The 20,283-nt window shown below is 62.3% G+C and overlaps 1 protein-coding gene across 2 annotated transcripts in view; it reads right to left on the bottom strand.

Moving 5' to 3' along the window:
• Positions 1 to 458: 458 nt before the first annotated feature.
• Positions 459 to 20,283, bottom strand: part of AP3D1 (adaptor related protein complex 3 subunit delta 1) — a 33,940-nt gene continuing 14,115 nt past the window's right edge. For both annotated transcript variants that reach the window (XM_037017993.2, XM_017653937.3), the window contains 27 exons: positions 18,947 to 19,076; positions 17,912 to 18,051; positions 17,655 to 17,728; positions 16,395 to 16,444; positions 14,998 to 15,047; positions 14,432 to 14,480; positions 13,700 to 13,845; positions 13,472 to 13,620; positions 13,176 to 13,406; positions 12,452 to 12,683; positions 11,559 to 11,704; positions 11,102 to 11,243; positions 10,590 to 10,661; positions 9,913 to 9,988; positions 9,357 to 9,556; positions 8,986 to 9,059; positions 8,691 to 8,907; positions 8,464 to 8,511; positions 7,840 to 7,935; positions 6,849 to 7,001; positions 6,563 to 6,610; positions 6,051 to 6,240; positions 5,686 to 5,774; positions 5,447 to 5,532; positions 4,903 to 5,024; positions 4,724 to 4,803; positions 459 to 1,609 (listed from right to left, as the gene is read on the bottom strand). In XM_037017993.2, the coding sequence (XP_036873888.1) occupies positions 1,514 to 1,609; positions 4,724 to 4,803; positions 4,903 to 5,024; positions 5,447 to 5,532; positions 5,686 to 5,774; positions 6,051 to 6,240; positions 6,563 to 6,610; positions 6,849 to 7,001; positions 7,840 to 7,935; positions 8,464 to 8,511; positions 8,691 to 8,907; positions 8,986 to 9,059; positions 9,357 to 9,556; positions 9,913 to 9,988; positions 10,590 to 10,661; positions 11,102 to 11,243; positions 11,559 to 11,704; positions 12,452 to 12,683; positions 13,176 to 13,406; positions 13,472 to 13,620; positions 13,700 to 13,845; positions 14,432 to 14,480; positions 14,998 to 15,047; positions 16,395 to 16,444; positions 17,655 to 17,728; positions 17,912 to 18,051; positions 18,947 to 19,076 (3,186 nt within the window). In that variant the 3' untranslated portion in view covers positions 459 to 1,513. The remainder of the gene's footprint in view (positions 1,610 to 4,723; positions 4,804 to 4,902; positions 5,025 to 5,446; positions 5,533 to 5,685; positions 5,775 to 6,050; positions 6,241 to 6,562; positions 6,611 to 6,848; positions 7,002 to 7,839; positions 7,936 to 8,463; positions 8,512 to 8,690; positions 8,908 to 8,985; positions 9,060 to 9,356; positions 9,557 to 9,912; positions 9,989 to 10,589; positions 10,662 to 11,101; positions 11,244 to 11,558; positions 11,705 to 12,451; positions 12,684 to 13,175; positions 13,407 to 13,471; positions 13,621 to 13,699; positions 13,846 to 14,431; positions 14,481 to 14,997; positions 15,048 to 16,394; positions 16,445 to 17,654; positions 17,729 to 17,911; positions 18,052 to 18,946; positions 19,077 to 20,283) is intronic.

Below are 20,283 nucleotides of genomic sequence, written 5' to 3'. Positions count from 1 at the left end.
ATGCCTGGCCACTCGCCTTCCCAGCCTGCACAGGACTGGAAGCGGCTGTGACTCCACTGGGGTGGTGGGTCCCGGTGCCAACGGGGTGGGGGATGCCCGAGGCCTGTCCCCATCAGGACTCCGGACTGGGCTTGGCTCCCTGGCCTCCTCCCACCTGGGCTTCCCGTCGGCTGACCTGGTCTGACCTGCCCACACCCCATCAGTGAAGCCCTCGGAAACATGACCTGAAGCACAAGCAGGACCTTCCTTCCGGCAGCTGCTCCTACCGCTCACCCTGCATACCCCACTACCAGTGGGAAGAGGGGGGTGACCCCATGGAGCTCCCCACTGTACCCCCTGACCCAGTGCCTTGGCAGTGTGTGGGGACCACATCCCTCCCAAGGGGCATGCAGGGGGATGCCCCACAGCCCCGCTGGGCGGGGACCCCTGGCGGGGCAGAGAACCCACAGGTGGACAGATATGTTTTGCAAGTTTATTGGATCACCTTGACACAACATCAGCACAGCAGCGTGGTGTGTCTGTCTTTCCTTTACCTGGGAATGTCAATGGCAAATAAATTCTCAGAACACATCATACAGTTTCGAGATTCTAGAACCACTGCACAGGATTCCGTAATAGATACTCTACATGCTAAAGTGACAGTTTTCATCAAAAGGAAAAGTTAAAATGTCACCGAGGACCATCATCTCTGAGAAAGTTCTCACGGGGCTGCGGGGGTCCCCCTGCCCTGCCCTGCCCGTGAGGTGCACTTCAGGAGCCCCACTGCACCAGCACGTGCTTCCCTGTGGGGGCCGCAGTCAGGACTGGGCCTGCCCGGCTGCTGCGAGCACACACCTGGGGAGTGTTTAGTGGCAGGAGGGACCCAGACTCACAGCACCCCACCCCCAACTCTCCCCAAACAACGCCGCCTGACACCCATCCCACCGCACAGAAAGAGACAGACCCCAGTAAGATCCAGTCCCTGACCCGCCAGGGGCCGGCTGGACCCCCACCCTCGGCTGAGGCTCCCTGCCTGGCACCCTGCCATTGTCCTCCTGCACTCGGCATGGGGTGGGGACGCAGACAGCACGACAGACCGCAGCCTGCATGACCCTCTCCTGCCAGGTATCCTGGGCCTGTGGCCATGAGGGGTGAGCAGGTGTTGCCAGGCAGGGTATTGGGGGACCGGTGGGGGCTCAGGCGACTTTACAGAAGCAGGATGCGCCACCCCGCCCCAGTCCACCCCAAACACCCGACCCTGAGCCCACTAGGTCCCGGCCCAGAGCGCTCACGCTCACGCCTCAGGCAGCCTCTGCTGGTCTGGGGACTGGAACGGGCTTCTCGCTAAGGAGTGTGGGAAGGGGCAGAGTGAACGAGATAATGGGATGAATCGGTGCGGAACGTGACCTCGACACCAGAAGGGTGGCCGGCAGTGGACCTGAATTACCGACAGGCAGACAGTCCCCGTGGCCGGGGGGACCTGAGCCTGGACTCCACCGGGCCGCAGTGCCCCCTCTGCTGCGGGGCCACGCACTCAGCACTGGGCCAGCGTCCCTTTCATCTCCTCCAACAAGTTGTTCAGAAGCGTGCAGTCACTGCACTTGCCGTCGACCGACACGGACTTGTCGCCCTGAGGAAGGGAAACAACGCTGGTCATTCTGAGACGCTGCCTGGGGACTGCGCATATCTGCCTCCAATCTCAAACACTTTTCTATGCGATGGCACTTTGATGATGGAAGGGAAGGGTTCTGGGTCTCCCCCAGGGGCCTCACTCTCCAGGCAGGAGCAGCCAAGGCGCGGAGGCCTGTGGGGACTGGGGACCCTGCCTGGAACCGGTGCGGTGGCAGAGCTTGGTGGGGCGGGGTGACCAAAGCCACACCTTCTGGCTAGGGGACCTAGAGATGGGGACCACAAGTGTGCTCACGGACCCCTGGGGCAACTGGGCACTGAGGACCTGCAGCCCTCACCCAGGAGGCCGAGAACACCCAACCCGGTGTGGCCTCACCCAGAGCCGCTCTGCAGTGCAGGACAAGGACACTGGAACCAGATCCCGTGGCCGCAGCCTGTGTACCCACGTTGTCCATGGGGCTGGACAGGCCCAGGCTCTCAGCAGGGTCCGAACAGCCAGGGTATCACCCGCAGGCCAGGGCAACAGCACAATGGAAAATGCAACTGACAGACACCCACCCCAAGATGAGGGGCTGCGAGGCCTTCTGACCAGGCTTTAAGGCAGCTCTTTTGAGACCCTCCGTCTGATAAGCAATCAAAACTCTCGGAGCAAATGGAAAAGCAGAACATCTCAGCAAGAAATGAGCAGCAGGCAGAGCCACCAAGGGGAAGGCTTAGGCCTGAGAATCCCAACAACCAGAATAAAGAGACTCACTGACGGGCCCAGCAGCAGGGCGGGCACGACACAGAAGGGGGCCAGACAGGCTGAGGCTGGCAGACGGGAGGCGCGGTAACAGAAGGCCCGAGACGCCTGTCAGCGGCATCCAGAAGGAACACACGGACCACAGTGCTGAAAAAGTATTTCAGCAACAGTCGAAAACACCTCAAAGTTTGCAAAAAACACAAATGCACACATTTGAGCAGCTGCACAGGCTGCAGATAAACCCAAGCACGTCAATACCCAGATGCATCAGAAGCTGCTAACACCGAAGACAAAGAACAATGTTGAAAAACCTTGAAAGAACCAGAAAAAAATGGTACATTCCTTGAGAGAGTATCGGTGCAGATGGAGTGCAGGTTCCTGATCAGAAGCAGGGATGCCGAGAGAACGGAACGGCCCATCCAACGGCACCGAGAGAAAACCCTGGGAGCCAACCCCACGCAGCACAGACAGCCCCGGGGAGCAGCGGCGTGAGCGACCAGATGCAGGAGCCGGCTCACGGCCCGCAGCCCTCGTGCAGAGCTGTGCAAGGCGCTTCCTCAGACAGACGGGAGACAAGCTGGAAGAGAACGTGGACGGGTGGAGAGGGGCAGAGATGGCCTACACATGGCAGCTGTGGTGTGGCGGGAGGGAGGAGGCACCCCACATGGGGAAGTCCGGGGAGACTGGACAGCTAAGCGGATACAGCACCATCCCAAACACGCACACCCAACAGACCAGTGAAAGTTGGGTTCTGAGCCAGGTACACGTGAGCCAAAGTAGCAGGAGCGGGACGGAGGTGGAGGGAGCTGACCCAAGACAGGTGACACGGGAGATGGACCGTGGACACCACGGTACTTCTGATGCAAGTGGTTCGCACAGACCCATTAAAAGACTGGCAGCATGGGCACGAACCGAGACCCATGGCCAAGTCTATAAGGAATTCTTCCACATCGAACAATAAGGACAGGTTCCATGTGAAAGATGTACCACGGAACCACCCAACTAGAGCAAGCAGGAGTGGCTATATTGGTGTGGGACTCACAGACTTGGGAACAAAGTGACATGGGGTGAAGAGATTCATCACACCCTGCAAACGGGTGCACAAGCCCAACAGCCCCGACACACACAGAGCAACCCGACAGGGCTGAGGGGCAAAGACATCCTGACAGCCGCCGACCCTCCACCATCAGGACAGAGAAAATCCACAAGGATCCGGAGCAACTGGAACTGCCATCCCCTGGCGGGACCTCGGTGACTCAGCGGTGCACACACTGCTTCCAGGCACCCACGGGGTGACCACGTGCTGGGCCAGCACACAGCCTCCCGGCACCAAAGGACGGAGGTGAGGCGCGCGTCATGGGCCCCCCACGGAATCAGACTAGAAACCCACAGTCGCCGAGCAACAGGGGACTCCCCCAGTGCTGGGAAACTAACTTCCTTCCAGGTGACCTATGGGACAGACAGTCGTCTCGACAGAAATTAGAATATATTTTTAACTGTATAGACATGAAAACAAAACAACAATTTGTGGAGTTCAGCTAAAGCAGCGCGCTTAGAGGAAAATTTATAGCATTAAACAGTTGATTAGAAAAGAAGTCTCTTAGAAAGGTATAGGCTTTCTCAAGAAACTCACAGAAGAGGAAGATAAACCCAAAGCAGAAGGAAAGAGGTAACGAGCAAAACTCAATGCAATTTATTTATTGTTTAAAAAACAAAAGTTTTTAAAAGTTGGTTTTCAAGTTGATCATTGAAAAGATCAATAAAATTAATGAACTTCTAGCCAGGGTAACCAAGAAAAATGAGAGAAGACATCAACTGCCAGCATCAGGAATGAAGGGGGTCATCACGACGGACACAGGAAGCGGCCTCACACCACACAGCCCCACCCTGCCAATCGCTGGCTTAGGTGAGGCTAAGTCCCTGAGAACTGCTAACTGCCATATCTCACCAGAGGAAACAAGAAAGACTGCAGATCTTAGAACTGATGAAGGAAACTGAACTTGTGGATAAAACCCTTCAGTGAAAAGCCTCTAGTCTCAGAGGGTTCCCCAGGAACGGTCAGGAACGTGTACAGAAGAAATATGCTGATTACAGGCAGTCCCTTCCACAAAGCGCAGGACGGGACACTTCCCACCTGGGTCACTGGGGCCTCTGGTGCCCTGGCGCCCAAGCCAGAGATGACGAAAGGCCACTGCTCCTCACACAGGCAGGCTCCAAACCCTCACGGGGACAAAGCCTGAGCTCAGCACTACGCCGACACCGAGGAAGCCCACAGAGAGCCAGGGCCAGGGGACTCGGTGTAGAGGGGTGGGGGCATCTTCCGGGTGGCGGGGCGGCAGGGGAAGGGTCTGGCCGCCTCCGTGAGGGGCTCACCTTCTTCACCAGGAGGCAGACGTGGTGGCCCTGGATGGAGCGGCTGTACATGGAGGCACAGGAGTCCACTCGCTCCACAACTGCAACAGAGGACAGGTGAAGCCAGGCCGCAGGGTGAAGCTGCCCCACGGGGAGCAGAGGGAGGCCGCACCGCTTAGCAGCCATGTCAAATCTCTTACCGGAAAAATGGTGATGAAAACAGATCTTTGCCAGAAGGTTCTGGAAGGACATACGAATGCCCTCAACTTTGATTGAGCTCATGCTCAGGTCCCCAGACTCCAGCAACTTGGCAAAGGCATCGCTGTGGGAAGAACCGAGGACAGGAGGCTGATGACAGGTGCGTGGGCTCGCCAGCATCAAGGCAGATAAAGACCCCAGCCCAGGGCGGTCCCGCCTGTGGGTGCCTGCAGCTCAAGGTCTGTGAGGGTTTTACAAGATGTCATGGGCTGAATGGTGCTCTCCCCAATTCCTATGTTGAAACCCTGACCTGCAGACCCTCAGAGAATGTGAGTTGAGGAAGCAGGGCCTTTACAAGGTAAGAGGTCCCGGGGGCCTCTGTGCTGGACCCAGAGTGCTGGAAGGGAGACGACATGGAGCAGTTGGCATCTGCACACCCAGGAGAAGTGCTGGCACCTGCTGCCTGTGCTCTCTGTTCCGCAGCCCTCATGGGCTACCACGCCGGAGACGCCCGGCCCTCATGCCGTAGAGCAGGCAGCCACACACCTGTAGCATGGTGTCGTGATCAAGTATGAGGTGCAGCTGAAGTGCAGCTTGAAGTCCAGCTTCTCGTGGGTCGACCCTTCATCGTTCTGCCAGGAGCAAGGGTGCAGGGTGAGCGGGGGCAGCTCCCATCGGGATCTTGCTGGCCCTTGAGATGCCCGGCCCTGGGGTCTGGGAGCTCTCGGCTTGCAGAGCAGGCACAGGCGTCCAGGAGCTCCAGATGCCGTGCCAGCCACACGTACCTTGGCGATGAAGGACAGGGTCCCCTTGAGCTTCTGGGCCATGACAATGCTCTGAATGGTGAACACAAACTGGGCTTCGTTGGAGATGCCTGCAAGGGTAAGGGGCGGAGGGCTGGCCTCAGCCTGGTCAGGAGGCTGGGCTCAGTCCCAGGGCACAGGTGACAGGAGTAAGTGGGGGCTCCTACGGGGGTTGACCACACCTCCCACAGCAGGTTCATGGTGCCCAGCCACAAGCAAGGGCCTGGTCCCCCGGGCTGCAGGACTGAGGGAAGGAGCGGCATGGAGGGGACAGGCAGTACTTGCAAGCTTGGCCCCACCGAGCCCTCCCCCCCACCCCCCCTGCCGAGCCCTGCACGCCCGCTCACCCGGGGGCAGCTGGAAAGGCACAGGGACACCATCGTGGACAGAGGAGCCCTCTGGCCGGTCCAGCTTGGTGTTGAGCGAGTCCAGCACACTGAGCTCCATGTTCTTGAGGAAGCTGCTGCTCTGGTTTTCCAGGACGATGGACACAGTGACCTGGCTGTCCTTCTGCAGGCTGCCCTGCACATCGTACATCTGCACAGAGCACAGCAGCTCAGAGCCATGGGCCACGGCCAGCTGCGCTTGCTCCGCAGGCAGAGAAGCGGGAGAAAGGGGCATGGCGACCCTCCAAACCCCTGCACCTCAGCCTTGTCTGCAACGAAAGCCATTCCCACCCTGTCCTTGACAAGTCTGCTGTCACCTCAGCCTTGCCCTGCCCACAGCGAGCAGAGAGCAGACCGGCCCTCGAGGGGTTCTTTTCCCAGAGGCCTCATGGACACCCAGGGCGCAGACACGTCCCCGGGCCCAGGGAAGGGCGCCCCAACCCTGCATGGCCCCCCCGAGTGTGGCGGCTCACCATTTTAACGTAGGAGTTTTCAGCCAGGAGGCAGTAGCTGGACATGGGCTGTGAACAGAGGGCATTTCAGCACTGGGCTGTGCGCGCCCAAGTGCCACCTGCTTGCAGAACAAGGCCTGCTGACAGCTGCCACATGCCCAGGCAACACCAGGACAAGCCTGGGTGCAAGAGGCGCCCCCAGGGCCCAAATGGCACGTGCCCACACCCCAGGGGCTCCCCACACCACCCGGTGGCTGAGCTCTGCCAGGCGAGGGCCCGGCAGGGAGGTGAGTGAAGCACCCCTCACCGGGAGAGGCTCCTCCTCATCCAGCGCGCCGTTCTCCACGGGCGCCGCAGGCCCCGGGCTCGGCCGCCGCCTCCTCTTGGGCCTCTTCCTGTCCTCGGCCCTCACCTCCTTCTCCCCCTTCTTCTTGTGCTGCTTCTTATGCCTGGAAGGCTTCTGAAACGGGGGAGGTAAGCTCAGCCCCAGCTCCCACCGCTCCGCGGCTCCTCTGGGAGCAGGTGGGCGGGCAGTGTCGTCATGTGACTTGAGACACGGACTGACCGCACCCAGGAAGGGGCCCACACGCCATAATGGACAGGCCCCAAACCCAGGCCAGGGGCCCTGCTGGACAAGGACTGAGCTCACTGCCAACCGGGATAACATGCGGGGAAAGTGCCAGAACAGACACCTGGTCGGCAGCCCCCCTGGAGCTCCCTGGTGTGCACCTGACAGGTTAAAACACAGATGGAAAAAAACGTCCACACGTGTCCACAGCAAAGGACTCAGAGATGAAGCAACACGCGTCCACCCACACATGGAGCATCACACAGCCATGAAAAGGAAGCCTGCTATGCACCACACGCGGACAGACCCTGAACACACGCCAGACACACAAGGCCATGTGGTGTGTGGCCTCATTTCTGTGACACGTCCACTGCAGGTGGGTGCCCAGACAATGTGGGCTTGTGGGTGCTGGGGGCTGGGGAGGGTGCCTAGCTCACGGGGATGGGGTTTTTCTGGGGTGGTGGAATGTTCTGGAACTGGACAGAGGTGGGGTGTGCACAACCCTATGAACGTACTAAAGCCAGGGACTTGCTTCCTTTAAGGAGATAAACTTCCCAGAGTAACGTACAGCCTGAAGCTGATCCCAGCCATCAGAACCCCAGCACAGCGATGGGAGACCGCCATGAAGGCCCCCAGCGGGCCTCATGGTGGCACCCGGGCGGTGGTCAGAGCCCTCCTCCCGCAGCCCCCTGTGCAGGCACACGGCCCACCTGCAAGGTCGGCCCCTCACCCTCTCGGGGTCACGCTCCTCGCCCTCCTCCTCTCTCCTGGGCTCCTCGCCCTCCTCCTCGGGGGCGGTGATGACAGCGGCCGCCTTGAGCTCTTCCTGCAGGGAGCGGGTGCTGGGACTCTAAGGGAAGCCGGGGCTGGGGACAGTTTCCCCCCCCGTGGCCTGAACTGCCCTCACGCAGGGGACACCCCAGGAGCACAGGCCCAGGCCCTCTGCAAACAATGTCTCCTGGGGCAGCACAGAGAGAGGCCTGGCTGGCCGGGCACTGGCCAAGGCCACCATGTGAGGCCCAGGGCTGCGGGCCTCACTGACGGGAGGCTGCTGCCGGGCTCAGGGACGCCAGCTCTGTGCCGAGGGTTGGCCCGACAGCCACTGTTCCGACAGCCGCTGGCAGGGTGGGATCCTGAGCACAGGACGGAGCTGGCTCAGGTCTGGCTTGTCCGGGTAAGGTGCCCCCACCATTCATCCACCCCTGGGGATGGGCAGAAGGGCTGGCGTGGGCAGCACCCAGAGCGGGACTCCTGGATGCTTCAGAGAGGCAGCTCTGCTGGGCTGAGGTCGAGGGGCCACGTGTGCAGCTGCGGGCCCTGAGAGGCCGACACAAGTGGCCCACCGGGCTCTTACCGTGGCTGGCAGTGGTGTGGTGGACAGCCAGAAATCTAAGTCCTCACCCTGAAACCACAGGGAGACCTGTCTTTGGCTAAGGCAGCAGGAAAGGCCCCAGGGAGGCCCTCCCAGTCCACCCAGCGTGGGACCTGGGCTCAAGGAGCTGACGATGACCGTCTCGGGGGCACGCATTTCCTGCTCACACCCTTGCTGCTCTAAGAACCACGCGCGGCCCTCCCGCGCACCTGGGCATCCCGGTCCTGGGCATCCCGGTCCTGGGCCCTGTTCTGGGCCCGGCCCTCGCCCCTCTCCTTCTCCCGCCTCTTCTCCTTGTGCTTCTTCTCCTTCTTGAGTTTCCTGCTCCTCTTCTCTACGACAGGGACGTCCCCTTTCTCGGGGGACTGCAACGTCTCGGCGTCTCTGTGTTTCTGGACGGGCAGCTGCTCGCTGTCGGCTAAGGGCCTGGGACGGGGTCGGGGTCACAGGAGTGCCCCCCCCGCACATGGCCCTGCACGCAGCCCCCAACCTGGCCCCACCTACTTATCCAAGTCAATGTCCAGGGCCCTGTAGGGGTCGTTGGGGTCCTTTTCGTCTTCATCACTGGGCAGAGCGTTCTGGAGGAGGGAAAGCGCTCCGTCCAGCCCTCGCCCCTGCAGAGCCAGGCCCGAGCAGTCTGCGGGCCCCACCCCCTTCTCCGAAAGGGACCACCAGGTCTGCGGCCAAGAGGGCATCTGACTGGGGCCAGGAACTCAAAATGGGTGAGGATGGGGTGCAACGAGGCCACGAGGCCGCCGGAACAGACGGTCTGGAGGCCTCCTGGACGGGGAGGCGCTGCGACGGGGCCCCCGACCATGACAGGGGTGGGGTGGGTGGGTGGGGAGCAGGTCGGCGCGGACAGCGGGCAGGCCGACCTCGGGCATCTCCTCCGTGACGATGTCCACCCGCTGGGCGGGGGCGATGTCCTCGTCACTCTCGTGCAGCGAGCTGTGCAGCCGCACACGGCCCCGCTTGCCCTTCTCCCTGTGTCTCCGCCTCGTCTTGCCCTTCTCCAGCCTCTGCCTCTGCCTGCGCTCCTCCTCCAGCTTCACATACTGGTCCGACGCGGGCATCCCTGTGGGCGGGCGGGCGCTCAGCCGCTGCCGTCGAGGCTGGTGGCCCGCAGCTCTGAGAACCGTGTGTGGGGGCTCCTGAGGACACGAGGGGCCTCGGGCACCACCCCCTGGCCTGAATGCCAACGGAGGCAAAGGGTGGTGGGATGGTCCTGGGGGAGATGAAGTGGCACCGGCATTGAAGTCTAGGGCCCCCGTGCTCCTCTCATCCACCCTGAGCTGGACCCCAAGCCCAGCAGGCAGGGGCAGGTGCACAGAGCCCGAGTGGCTGGCCCTTCACAGTGTCTGGGAACGGGACCCAGAACTCCCACCACCTTGCTGACAGGCCCAGGGCCTACACTGTCACGCAAACACTTGCCTGGCACTTTCAGGGGCACCGAGAGGTCGATCTGCACCACCGGGATGTGCTCCACACCTGGCGCATCCTGGTACCGCTGGAGAAGCAAATATGCAGGTGTCACCAACGCCCACCCACACCCAGGAGCATGGGGCCCAGCTGGAGGCCAGGGAGACAGTCCGCAGTTTAAGCACAGATCCAGGCACAAGACTTCCACTGACTTTTCCCACCCAAGTCCCTTTTTTCCTAGGCTAGGAAAGTAGTACTTGAAACCACAAGACAATGGTGCCTTGCTGCCCACCATCCCAGTGACAGGTCACCTGCGGCCACCTGGCAGCCTCAGCAGCCACCAGGTGCCCAGCAATCCTGCCCTGGGAGCTGTGTCTGCTGGGGGAGCCCATGCCTCCTCAGTGGGGTCCACTGGGTGGAGGTGGCAGAGGAAGGCAAGGGTGCCACCCTGGATCAAGAATGTTCCACGAGGTGGTGCCCACAACACCCCCTCTCCTGACTGGAGTCCCTCCGATTTGGGCACCATGTGCAGGGTCACCTTCCCCCAGGACTTGGTGTCCAGGGCCCCCTCACAGACTTGCCGTGTGGGTCTGCACCCAGACTGCCCTGAAAACAGCAGCCCCTGGCAACCCCGGCAGTGGAGGGCCCTGTAGGGACGCCCATTGCGGATGAGCTGGGACCAGGCTCACCTTCTGGGGGGACGGGGAGCTCTTGATGTAGAAGGGGTTGTTAGCCTGCTCCTGCTTTCGAGCTTCTCGACGCTGTGGGGACAGGATTCAAAGTGCATGTCAGTGACTATGCAGGCCACCTCCCACTCTCGGCCCAGGTGGGGCTGGATCCCTTGGGACTCTCCTGTGGGCACCCACAGAGGTGTGGGGACAGGGAGCAGAGGCTGACAGCCCCACGGGCGTGAGGACGAGCTCAGAGGCGGGGCCAGCTGCCCCAGGCTGCTAAGCTCTAGGGGAAGCCCAGACAGGGGCCAGGCCCTGCTGCCGGAAGGCCCGGCCGGGTGGGGGGGACAAGCTGTGAGAGCAGGAGGCGCTGGAGGGGCCCCAGCCTCGGAAAGGGAGGAACGGGGCATGGATGGCTGGGGGCGCTCAGCACCCCTGTGCTCCCCCAGGCTGCCTGCATGCTGCACACTGGGGGAGGCAGAGGGCAGACAGTGGGCCATGCTGGGCGGGGCCGGGCACAGCAGCCTCACCCGGGCCAGCTCTTCCTCGTCCACGTCAGGCTGCCGCTGCTGGGCAAGCCGGCGCTCCTCGTCCGGGAAGATGGCTTTGGGCTTCTCGCCCTCTGACTCACTGTCTGAGGGTGGCTCATTAATCCAGGCATCCAGATCCAGGCTGCAGGGCACAGGGTCACAGTCTGGCCTGTGTGCCCAGCCCCGGAGGCTCAGGGAGGTGCACGAGGCAGAAATGACTATGTCCCCTTGAAGATGCGGACACGAAGGCCAGGCAGAGTCCAGGGACCCTGTTGCCTGGGATGCTACACACAGCACTCCCCACGTTCCAGGGGCCCCACCCAGGCTACACCCCCCACCCCAATGTCTGCAGGTGAGGGGTGACAGCAAACCATCTCCCGGGGGTGGCCGCACGGGACCAGCGAGGCACCGGGTTGGGCCACCGGACTCTGTGTCCACAACGGGGCACACGGCTCACCCTTCTGGAACAGGAACCTTCTTCTGTGCCTTGGGAGCCACAGGGTTCAGCTCCCCAGCAAAGAGGCCGCTCACTTCTGCCGCCACTGGCACGCCTTTGGCCTGAAGCTTCTGGACATGCCTGACCAGCTGCAAGACGCAGGACGCCTGTGGGAGCCACATGGAGGTCACAGGGGTCACAGAGGACTGGCCCTGGAAGCCACTTATAGCACTGTAGGGCACGGCTCAGATGCACACCCAGCAGGAAGCACCATGAGAAGCCCTGGCCCAGGAAGGCACCCAGCCAGGAAGGAACAAGCCCCTGCTGCTACAGGAGGTGGTGGAAGACAGGACAGGCCCAGAAGAAGGGCCATCTCCAGGGCAGGGGTGGCCTACCCCAAGGAAACTGCTGGACGACCCCAGGCCCACCTCCACGGGACACCGTGGCACCTTCGCAGGGCCTGCCCTCCACAAGATCAGCGTGTGGCCCCTAGTCTGACGTGGGGCTCAGGGTCCTGGGCCACAGATGAGCGATCATCACACACCTGTCCTTGCCTGAACAAGGCACCAGGACCCAAGGACACTGCTAGGCCACAGATGCCCACGTCACGCCCCTGCTCTGGCCTGCTTACTGGAACGGCACACACCGAACCAGTGGCGAGACAAGCAGCTGGGTCCCCACCCATAAACCTGGTCACTGTCGACACACCCCTCCTGGGCCGCTCTGGGGACCTCCTGCCATCTCGCCCTCAGATCACCTCCCACCGGCTCACCCCCTCTTGCTGATGCCCCTCCCTGGGCCCCCACAGGTCTCGGCTGCAGCAGAGTCCCAAAAGGGGATTCTTAAAGCTGCTTGGTGGGATGCGGGCTCCTCCCAAGAACCCCCAGCTCCTGGCAGCTGGTGTCAGTGCGTACCCGCTCCTGGACCTCTAGGTCTGCGCTCTGCACAAACTGGGGCAGCCGCTCCGCCATGAGCTGGGTGGCCTCCTGGGCTGCCTCCGCCTCGGCAGCCTGCTCCTTCTGCTGTAGAATGGACGCATACAGCTTGACCACGTTCTGCACGTACACGGCCTGGATGTGGCCGGGCAGGGTGGTGACTTTGGGCCGCAGCATGGCCTCCAGGGTCTGCCGGGGCTCCTGCAGGTGCCTGGGGACAGGGAGGGCCGGGTGAGCCTGCCGCACCGCGGCGCCCGGTCCCAGGGTGGCTGCCCTTGCGAGGGAGGGCTTCTGCTAGAAGGGTCACACGGGCACACTCTCCCATCCCCGCCCAGGACTACGGATGGGGTCTGAAGAAACCATGGCAACGGCATGACAACAGCTAACTGAGAAGAGCTGAGAACAAAAACAGGAAAATAGCATCCACAACGTGAACGTGACAGAAAGTCTGAGTCTAAAAGGTGAGGGCAGGAGACCCAGGAGGACCTGCTCTCAGGACGGAGGGCGGGGCCAGGGCACGCCGCTGACTGCGATCACAAGTGTTTACAGGGAGGAGCAGCAGAGAGACCCGGGCAGGCCTTCGGGCGTGGGAGCTGCCCAGGAAGCTGCACAACTGCGGGGCTCCAGAGGGCGGGCCTGCTGGGCACAGTCCCTCCTTTGTAGCCACCACGCAGCTGCCGGGAGGCTCGCTCATGCCACTCACTCAGAGAACTCCCCGCAGACCCAGGCGGCTGCGTAGAGCACCTCGCAGATGCCATTGCGTTGCGTGCTGCTGGCCACCAGGTGGGCACGTTCGAGCAGCGCAGACATCTGCGCCACGGCGAACTTGCGGATGGCCTTCACGCGGATAGCCACGTCTAGCATCTGGGCGGCGATGAGGTGGCCGTGGCGCGTGCCTTCCAGCCGGGTCAGCTCCACGAGCACGCTGATGTACCTGCAGGAGGGAACCCATGAGGCGCGCCCCCTGGGGCCGCCCCGCGCCCGCCGGCTGCCACGGACCACTCAAAGTTGGTGATGTGCTGGTAGTTAGACTGGCTGCAGATGTCAATGATCTTCGTGAGCAGCTCGTCGCGGTAGGTGGTGCCCTCGGCCTTGTCCACGTGGGTCATGAGCTTCTTGACAATCTCCATCAGGTTCTTCTTGGACACCTGTGGGAGGTGCTGGTGAGGGCGGCTGGGCGATGCTGGGTGGACTGGGCACTGCCGGGCCAGCCGGGAGGACACGCACCATGCCGTATAGCAGGTCAAGGGCCCGCAGCCGGATGGACTCGTCCTTGTCATCCAGACACTGCAGGACCAGGTCCTTGTGGGCCTGCACGGACTTGGGGTGAGTCCTCAGAATCTTGGACATGGCCAGCAGGCCCAGGTACTTCACTGCAGAGATGGCAAGACGCAGTTAACCCCACTGCTGCCCAGACGGACTCTGGGACAGTCTTGCAGCCCCGACGACCTGGGGGACCTGTGGATGGTCCCCGGTTGTCCAGGGTGACACTGTGAGCACTGGCCAAGTCCAAGGCCCTGCCAGGCCCCACAGGGTGCTGAGGACCTCGCTCCGGGTGCTGCTGCCCACCTCAACTAGCCCTAGCATGCCATCACCTAGACCAGGGTGGCACACTGCGGGCGTGCCCAGCCTGAAGCCCGTTTCTGTAAGCGCACCTTTAGGGACACACAGCTGTGTCCGTCGCTTACGTGCCCGTGGGAAGGTGCCTGGCAGGAAGGCGCTCACCCGGGCCGCAGGCAGTGGCGTGGCCTCAGCCCTCTCAGAAGCTTCTGCCTGCAGCCCCTACCACCAAGCGTGGGTGGGCTAGGGGAGGGGGCGCTTTACACACACCTGGCACCCAAGGGCCAACCTGACGCCACCGGCTCCTTAGAGGAAGAGCGTCCGCTCCTTCTGCAGAAAGGAGCCCTGCCTCCGCGGGTCTGGGGAGCGGGGCCCACAGAGCAGGGAGGGGGGACTCACAGTTTTGGTCTGAGTCTTCTATCAGTATCCTCAACTTCTGAACACAGAGCTGCAGAGGGGACGACACCGGTCACACCTTCTGTGCCAATGATGACGCCAGTGACCCTGGGCTGGCCTCCCCCTGAGCCCCATCCCATGCCAAGGGCCCACTGGTCAGCTCAGAGGGAGGCGAGGAGCACTGGGGCCACGGCGGGTCAGCCCAGGGACAAGGACATCCGTGTACCCACAGTGGGGCACCTGCCACGGCAGAGGCGCCACTGGCTGGCATAAAGAAAGACAGACAACAGGCTCCAACAGGCACAGGGGATCCCACAGAGGCATGGGACACCAGTGGCTTCCCCAGGCGCATGTGCCCCTCACTAATCCACCCAAGACAGGACGCGGCTGTGCCCCTGGGACACAGAGCAGGAATGACGCAGCAAGCGTTGGGTGGCCAGCATCTGTTGGTGGGGCAGGGGGCTCCCAGGGTGGGGACGTGGGAGGGGCCAGCTGGCCGGCAGGTCCTCAGCATGCTCACCCAGCCCGCCCACCTCTGCGCGTGGTGCCACCAGCCCCGGGAGACATACCTGGATGCTGGCACTGTGGTTGGGCATGCCGGAGGACAGGGAGATGAGAACTGAAACACACAAGCTGGTCAGACCCCAGCACGCAGGGTTCCCGCACACATCCCTGTGCCCAGAGGGAGGGACGGGGCGGACCACCAGGTGGGAAGCTGCTCGCCCAGATGACCTCTGCAGGAGAGAGCCTGGCTGCTCACGGGGAGGCCGGCTTGTGGGGTGGGGTCTGGAGCTGGGCCCTGGGCCCCTGCACTCCAGCCCCTAGAGTCCGGGGTCTCTGTCTGTGCCGGCACAGTGGCCTAGTAACCAGCCCCAGAGGAGAACCCCCGGCACCAAGACAGCAGGCCAGTGCCCCGGGGACACCAGCTATCCCTGTCCAGGGCAGCTCCATGGCGTTCAGGCCATGCATCCCCACCTGCTGCCTCTGGATGCAGGTCCTCTGGGCCCATCGCCTCTCCACCCCACAAACCCTCCACCCACTGCCAGAGCCACCTCTGGCCCCGCCATGGTCCCATTCTCCCCACAGGCCTCCCCACACACAGGAGCCCGTTCTCCAGGCTCGGGGCCCACCACCTCCAGGCGCTGGCCGGCCCTGCTTCCCTGCCCTGCCTCTCCATTACTGTCTGAGCCTCGGGGACACCCAGGGCCAATGTAGCTCTTATCAGAGAACATGGACCCTGGGCCAGCTTCCTGGGAATTCCCAAGTTTTAAGGCTGACCATGCATCTGTACAGAGGGACCACAGGGCTAGCTTCCCCACTACTCTGGGCAGGGGCACCCCTTGAGCTGCCAACACCGCCAGCCTGCGAGACCTGGTGCAGGGACATGGGGCCTGGACGGTGACCCAGGACGTGGCCAGCCAGGCCCAGGAGGCTCAGGTCCCACAAATAGAGAGACAGAGGAGCTTCTCAACCACACAGGAGTGCTGGGTGCGGCCCTGCCCGGACATAGACTCAGACAGACGGCCACTTAAGGACGTCTCCGGAGGGGCGCATCCCAGTTCTGTCACGAGATCTTGGCTATACATTCCTACGCTTCAGGGTTCCAGGGACATGACCTAACACCTGAGACAGGCTTTGAAATGCTCAGAAAAGTGAGGTCTCATTGGGTGGTATCAGGTGGGCCAAGTATGCAGACTGTCCACTGGAGGCGGCCAGGCAGTGGCTCTGGCTGTGCGTGTGTATGAGCCACTGATGCTTCCAAAGGGGCTCTGGGTCGGCTGGGCCACCAAGCAGCTCGAGACGGGAGTAAACATCTGGCACTGAGACAGGTGGGGTCAGCGGAGGAGGTTGGAACCTCAGCTCCCGGTGGCCTTGACCACAGGGGAGTGGCCAGCCCCAATCCCCACAGACCGGTGCCCCAAGCCCCACAGACCAGCGCCCCAAGTCCCGAGAACAGCGCTCTCACCTGCGATGACAGTGTTCACACACTCATATAGAAGGGACATGGCGGATGTGCTGGCGGAGGGAAGACAGGGAGGCGGTATGAAGGCCGAGTGGCTCCAAGAACGTGCAGTTGGCCACCATGGAGCCAGGGACCTGACACCCGGCAGCTACAGCCCCTACTCCAAGGAGGGGGCTGCAGCAGGGGTCCTGGCCATTGCCTGCCCCGGCACTATGCTTGGCTCCCAGCACCTCTCCTGGTCTGGATGGCCCAGCTGCTCTGCCACCTGGCTGACAACCCCTGGGGGGCACCAGCATCCCCCTGCCGACCACCAAAGGTGGCCGGAACCGCTCCTGCCACTGCACCTACCTTTTAGCTTTGTGATAGACCTGAAAAACACCCAAATTCAACCCAGACCACCACCACCTGCTGCTGCTTGGACAGGGTAGGGGCCAAGGGATATATCCATGGCCTCAGTGCCACCCTGGGTAAGTGCAGCCCCGGCCGACGACCAAAGGCAGGCCCAGGTGTGCCCATTACACCGATACTGTCCCAGGCGATGCCCTCAGGCCAGATCACCAGACCCCAGTGTGGCCCGGGTCCCAGGGTGCCTGCGGTCAGAGCCAGTGCATGCGTGGCCGCGGGCCGGCCTGCTTCTTGTTCTGGCCTCTGAAACCGTGGCTGCACTCTGAGCTCGGTGGCTGGTCATCTGGCTGAAACCCAAATGCCCCAAGCCCAGATGCCTGGCCTGGTGACCTTTTACTATCCAGCACATCTTGTGTCTTGAGACTGAGTCCCAGGGGTTCTGCAGGGACCTGCCCAAGGCCTGGGCCCCACAAAGGGCAGGCAGCCCTGATGTCTGATGCAACCTTGAGGCCCCAGGTCCTCCTCTGCCCACAGCTACCGCCCAGGGGACCCCAGAGCAGCAGCTCCTGCCACTTGGCCCCCAGGATTCTGTCACAGGCATCCAAAGAGGCATGGAAGCTCTCAGAACATTCCAGAACTGGCTGCTGAGCCAAGTGCCTACAGCTGTCCGACAAGACCACAGAGGTCCACCTGTGGCCTGGGGCTACGGGTTCTTTCTCCCATGTTCTGTCTCTGCTGCTATCCAGGAGCTCCATTAAAGGAAAGGGCCCCTGCCCTGGTACCCCAGGAGGGCACAGCTTGCTGTCTGGGGCAAAGCCACATGGTCACCTTAGGCTCAGCTGTGCCCTGCAGCGCGCCCCCAGCAGCCTCCACCCCCGGCCTGGAATGGAGGCCTGCTCTTGGGGGCCAAGGGCTCACCTGTGGATCAGGTTGGTGAGAGGCTCGATCAGCTTCTTGCCCAGCCTCGGTTCCAAGGGGGTTAGAGCACCAAACTAAGAAACGGGAGCGCAGTCACACCAGCAGGACAGGCCTGCCCGGCCTTGTCAGAGGCCAGGGAGACGCGCCCGGGACTCTGCACGACCCGCATCCGCCACTCCCCACCTACAGGCTGAGGACTTGTGGGACACAGGGGCCTCCCCACACAGGGAGCAAGGGGAAGCCGGAGGGGCACTTGCCAGTTTGATTATTTTAATGAGGACCCAGTTGTTGGTTGAGGAGGTCATCAGCTTGAAGAACAGCGGGGCGAGGGAAAGGTAGTTCTTGGGGTTGCGTCTGGCCAGCTCGCAGATGACATTGACTGCTGCTGACTGGACCCCTGAAGTAAAGGGGGTCCTGATGAGGAGGTGGGCATCCTCAGATATAAGTCTAAAGGGGGAGTCCTCGATAAGGGGGCATCCCTTATACAGAGGGCGTCCTCCTCAGCAGGCTGGTCACTCCGCCCACAGCACCCGACTGCCTAGCACTGCCCTAGCACCTAGCACCTGTCACCACCATAGCTGCTACGGGCATTGCCCCTTGCCCGCACTGTGGGACCTTCCACAGCAGGAACAAAGTCACTGCAGATGCAGGGTGGGCCACCCCCCATGTAAGATGGCTCCATTCATGTCCACTGAAGCCGACACCACTCACGCCCCCCACCTGCCGCTCGTGCACCTGGCTCCTACTTCCCCCACCAGGACTTTCCACGCCCCATGACTCTCAGACACGTGGCACGCCGCCCGAGTCAGAGCCCATTGGATTAGAGGTGCCTGCACAGCACCAGGTCTCCGTGGAGACAGTGCTGGAAGGGGACAGTCAGAGACTGGAAAGAGCCCTGTGCCCAGACCAGCATCCAGCAACTGGAACAGGCTCTCCAAGCAGGCTGGCCACTCCCTTGTGCAGGACAGGGTGCCCACCGAAGACCAAGGGCAGCGACACCCCCATAGCACTGAGCACACCAGTGCCCAAATCTTGGTTTCTATACCCCAAACAAACCTCCCCTCAGAACCAGGCTGCTTGGGGAGACGGGACCACAGGGCCTGCGCATGGGAACAGATGTGAACCTGGTATCCTATGGTGCCAGGAAGTTAAGAGGGACCTGTGGGGGTCTAGGACGGGGGTCCAGGAGCTAGTGCCCCTCAGCTCCTTCCTTACAACCCCCCTGAGGTTTCCACAGACACCTGGGAGTGATGAGGCCATGCATGTCTCTAGTTTAATGCAAACCCACAAACCAGGATCAGGGTCCTCCAGCTTCTCTTTCAGGCGGGGGAAAGCGGGGCGCAGCGATTCAGGGTACTTCAGGAACACCTTGTACATGATCAGCACAGCCTTTTTCCGGATGTACGGCTTGGTATGCGACATCTGTATGGGTGGAGGGCCAGTCAGTCTCTCCTCAGCTCTGCCCCTATGACCCCTACACCTGCCCACGTCTCACCTGCCTGCCCCTGCCCTGCTCACGGGCCCACACTGCAGCTCCACCACCTGCAGGAAAACCCCCTTTCTAGCTCACCCAGCTTCCAGCCTTCTGGCCTGGCCTACACACCTGCCCCACCACCCCACCCAAGCCCAGGGACCTCACAGCAGTGCCTTGGACAGAGCCAAAGCCTGCCCCGCATCTGGGACTCCAGGCCACTCCTCTGGGGGCCAACACCCTCCTCTGGATTCACTGGGGCCCTGAGGGACAGAGGGAGGGAGGGGGGCCCAAACATATGGGTAAGAGAGTCTCTGCTCACCGACCCAGGCCTCAGGCTATTCCACCCACCGGGGCCTAGCGTCAAGCGGGACGTGGAGAGGTGTCCCGGGCTCCCCTGCCTCCGGCCTCAGGCCCTCCACTCCTCCACCCTGGACTGCCCTGGACATCTGTGTGCTTCCACCAGGAAGGCCTCTCACCTGCAGGTGGGCCACTCCTCCTGTCAGGGCCCGGGGGCTGCGCCCCTGCCACGACCCAGCACCCACACGCACCATGGGTAACTAATGCCCGCCACAGGCTCCCCACGCTTTCACTTAGATGGGTCAGCAAACCGTCCAAAAGGGCCCAGTGGTATTTCTGGCTTTGCAGGCTAGAAGGTCTGTACCCAACTACTCGGCTCTGTCCTCGCTCAGAAGCCACCAGGGACACCATGTGGGAAGGGGCCGGTGCGCGTGAAACGATTTACAACGGGCAGCCCGCAGGCGGGGGCCGGGGCCATGGCCTTCTGGTCCCCGGTCTAGAGGCTGGCCCTCCCGTCCATCCCGGACAGCAGGAGCGGAGAGCTGACCACCTGCACAGCAGGCCGGCCTGCACAGAGAGAACGCTCTAGGGAGGGGAGAGGGGCAGTCAGCCCCCAGCCCTGCTCTAACACGACCACTGGTGAAGGCCCCCGCTCAGCTGGAGTCAACGTCTCCCAGGGCCGCGACTCCTCGGGGGATGCCCGCAATTTAGGAGGACACCCCAGACACCTGGGATATCAGGTAAGGCTGGGATTTGTGCCTCTCAGAGTCACTGAGCTGTGGGAATCAAACTGCGGCAGATGGCAGTACATGGCCCCCGTGCCGGAAAGGCAGGCAGGAGCCCACTGAGCGTGCCGCC

The sequence above is a fragment of the Manis javanica genome, chromosome 13 (genome assembly GCF_040802235.1).
Source record: "Manis javanica isolate MJ-LG chromosome 13, MJ_LKY, whole genome shotgun sequence".
Taxonomy (NCBI): domain Eukaryota; kingdom Metazoa; phylum Chordata; class Mammalia; order Pholidota; family Manidae; genus Manis; species Manis javanica.
The sequence above is the reverse complement of the archived record's forward strand: the minus strand, read 5'-3'. Positions and strand labels throughout refer to the sequence as shown.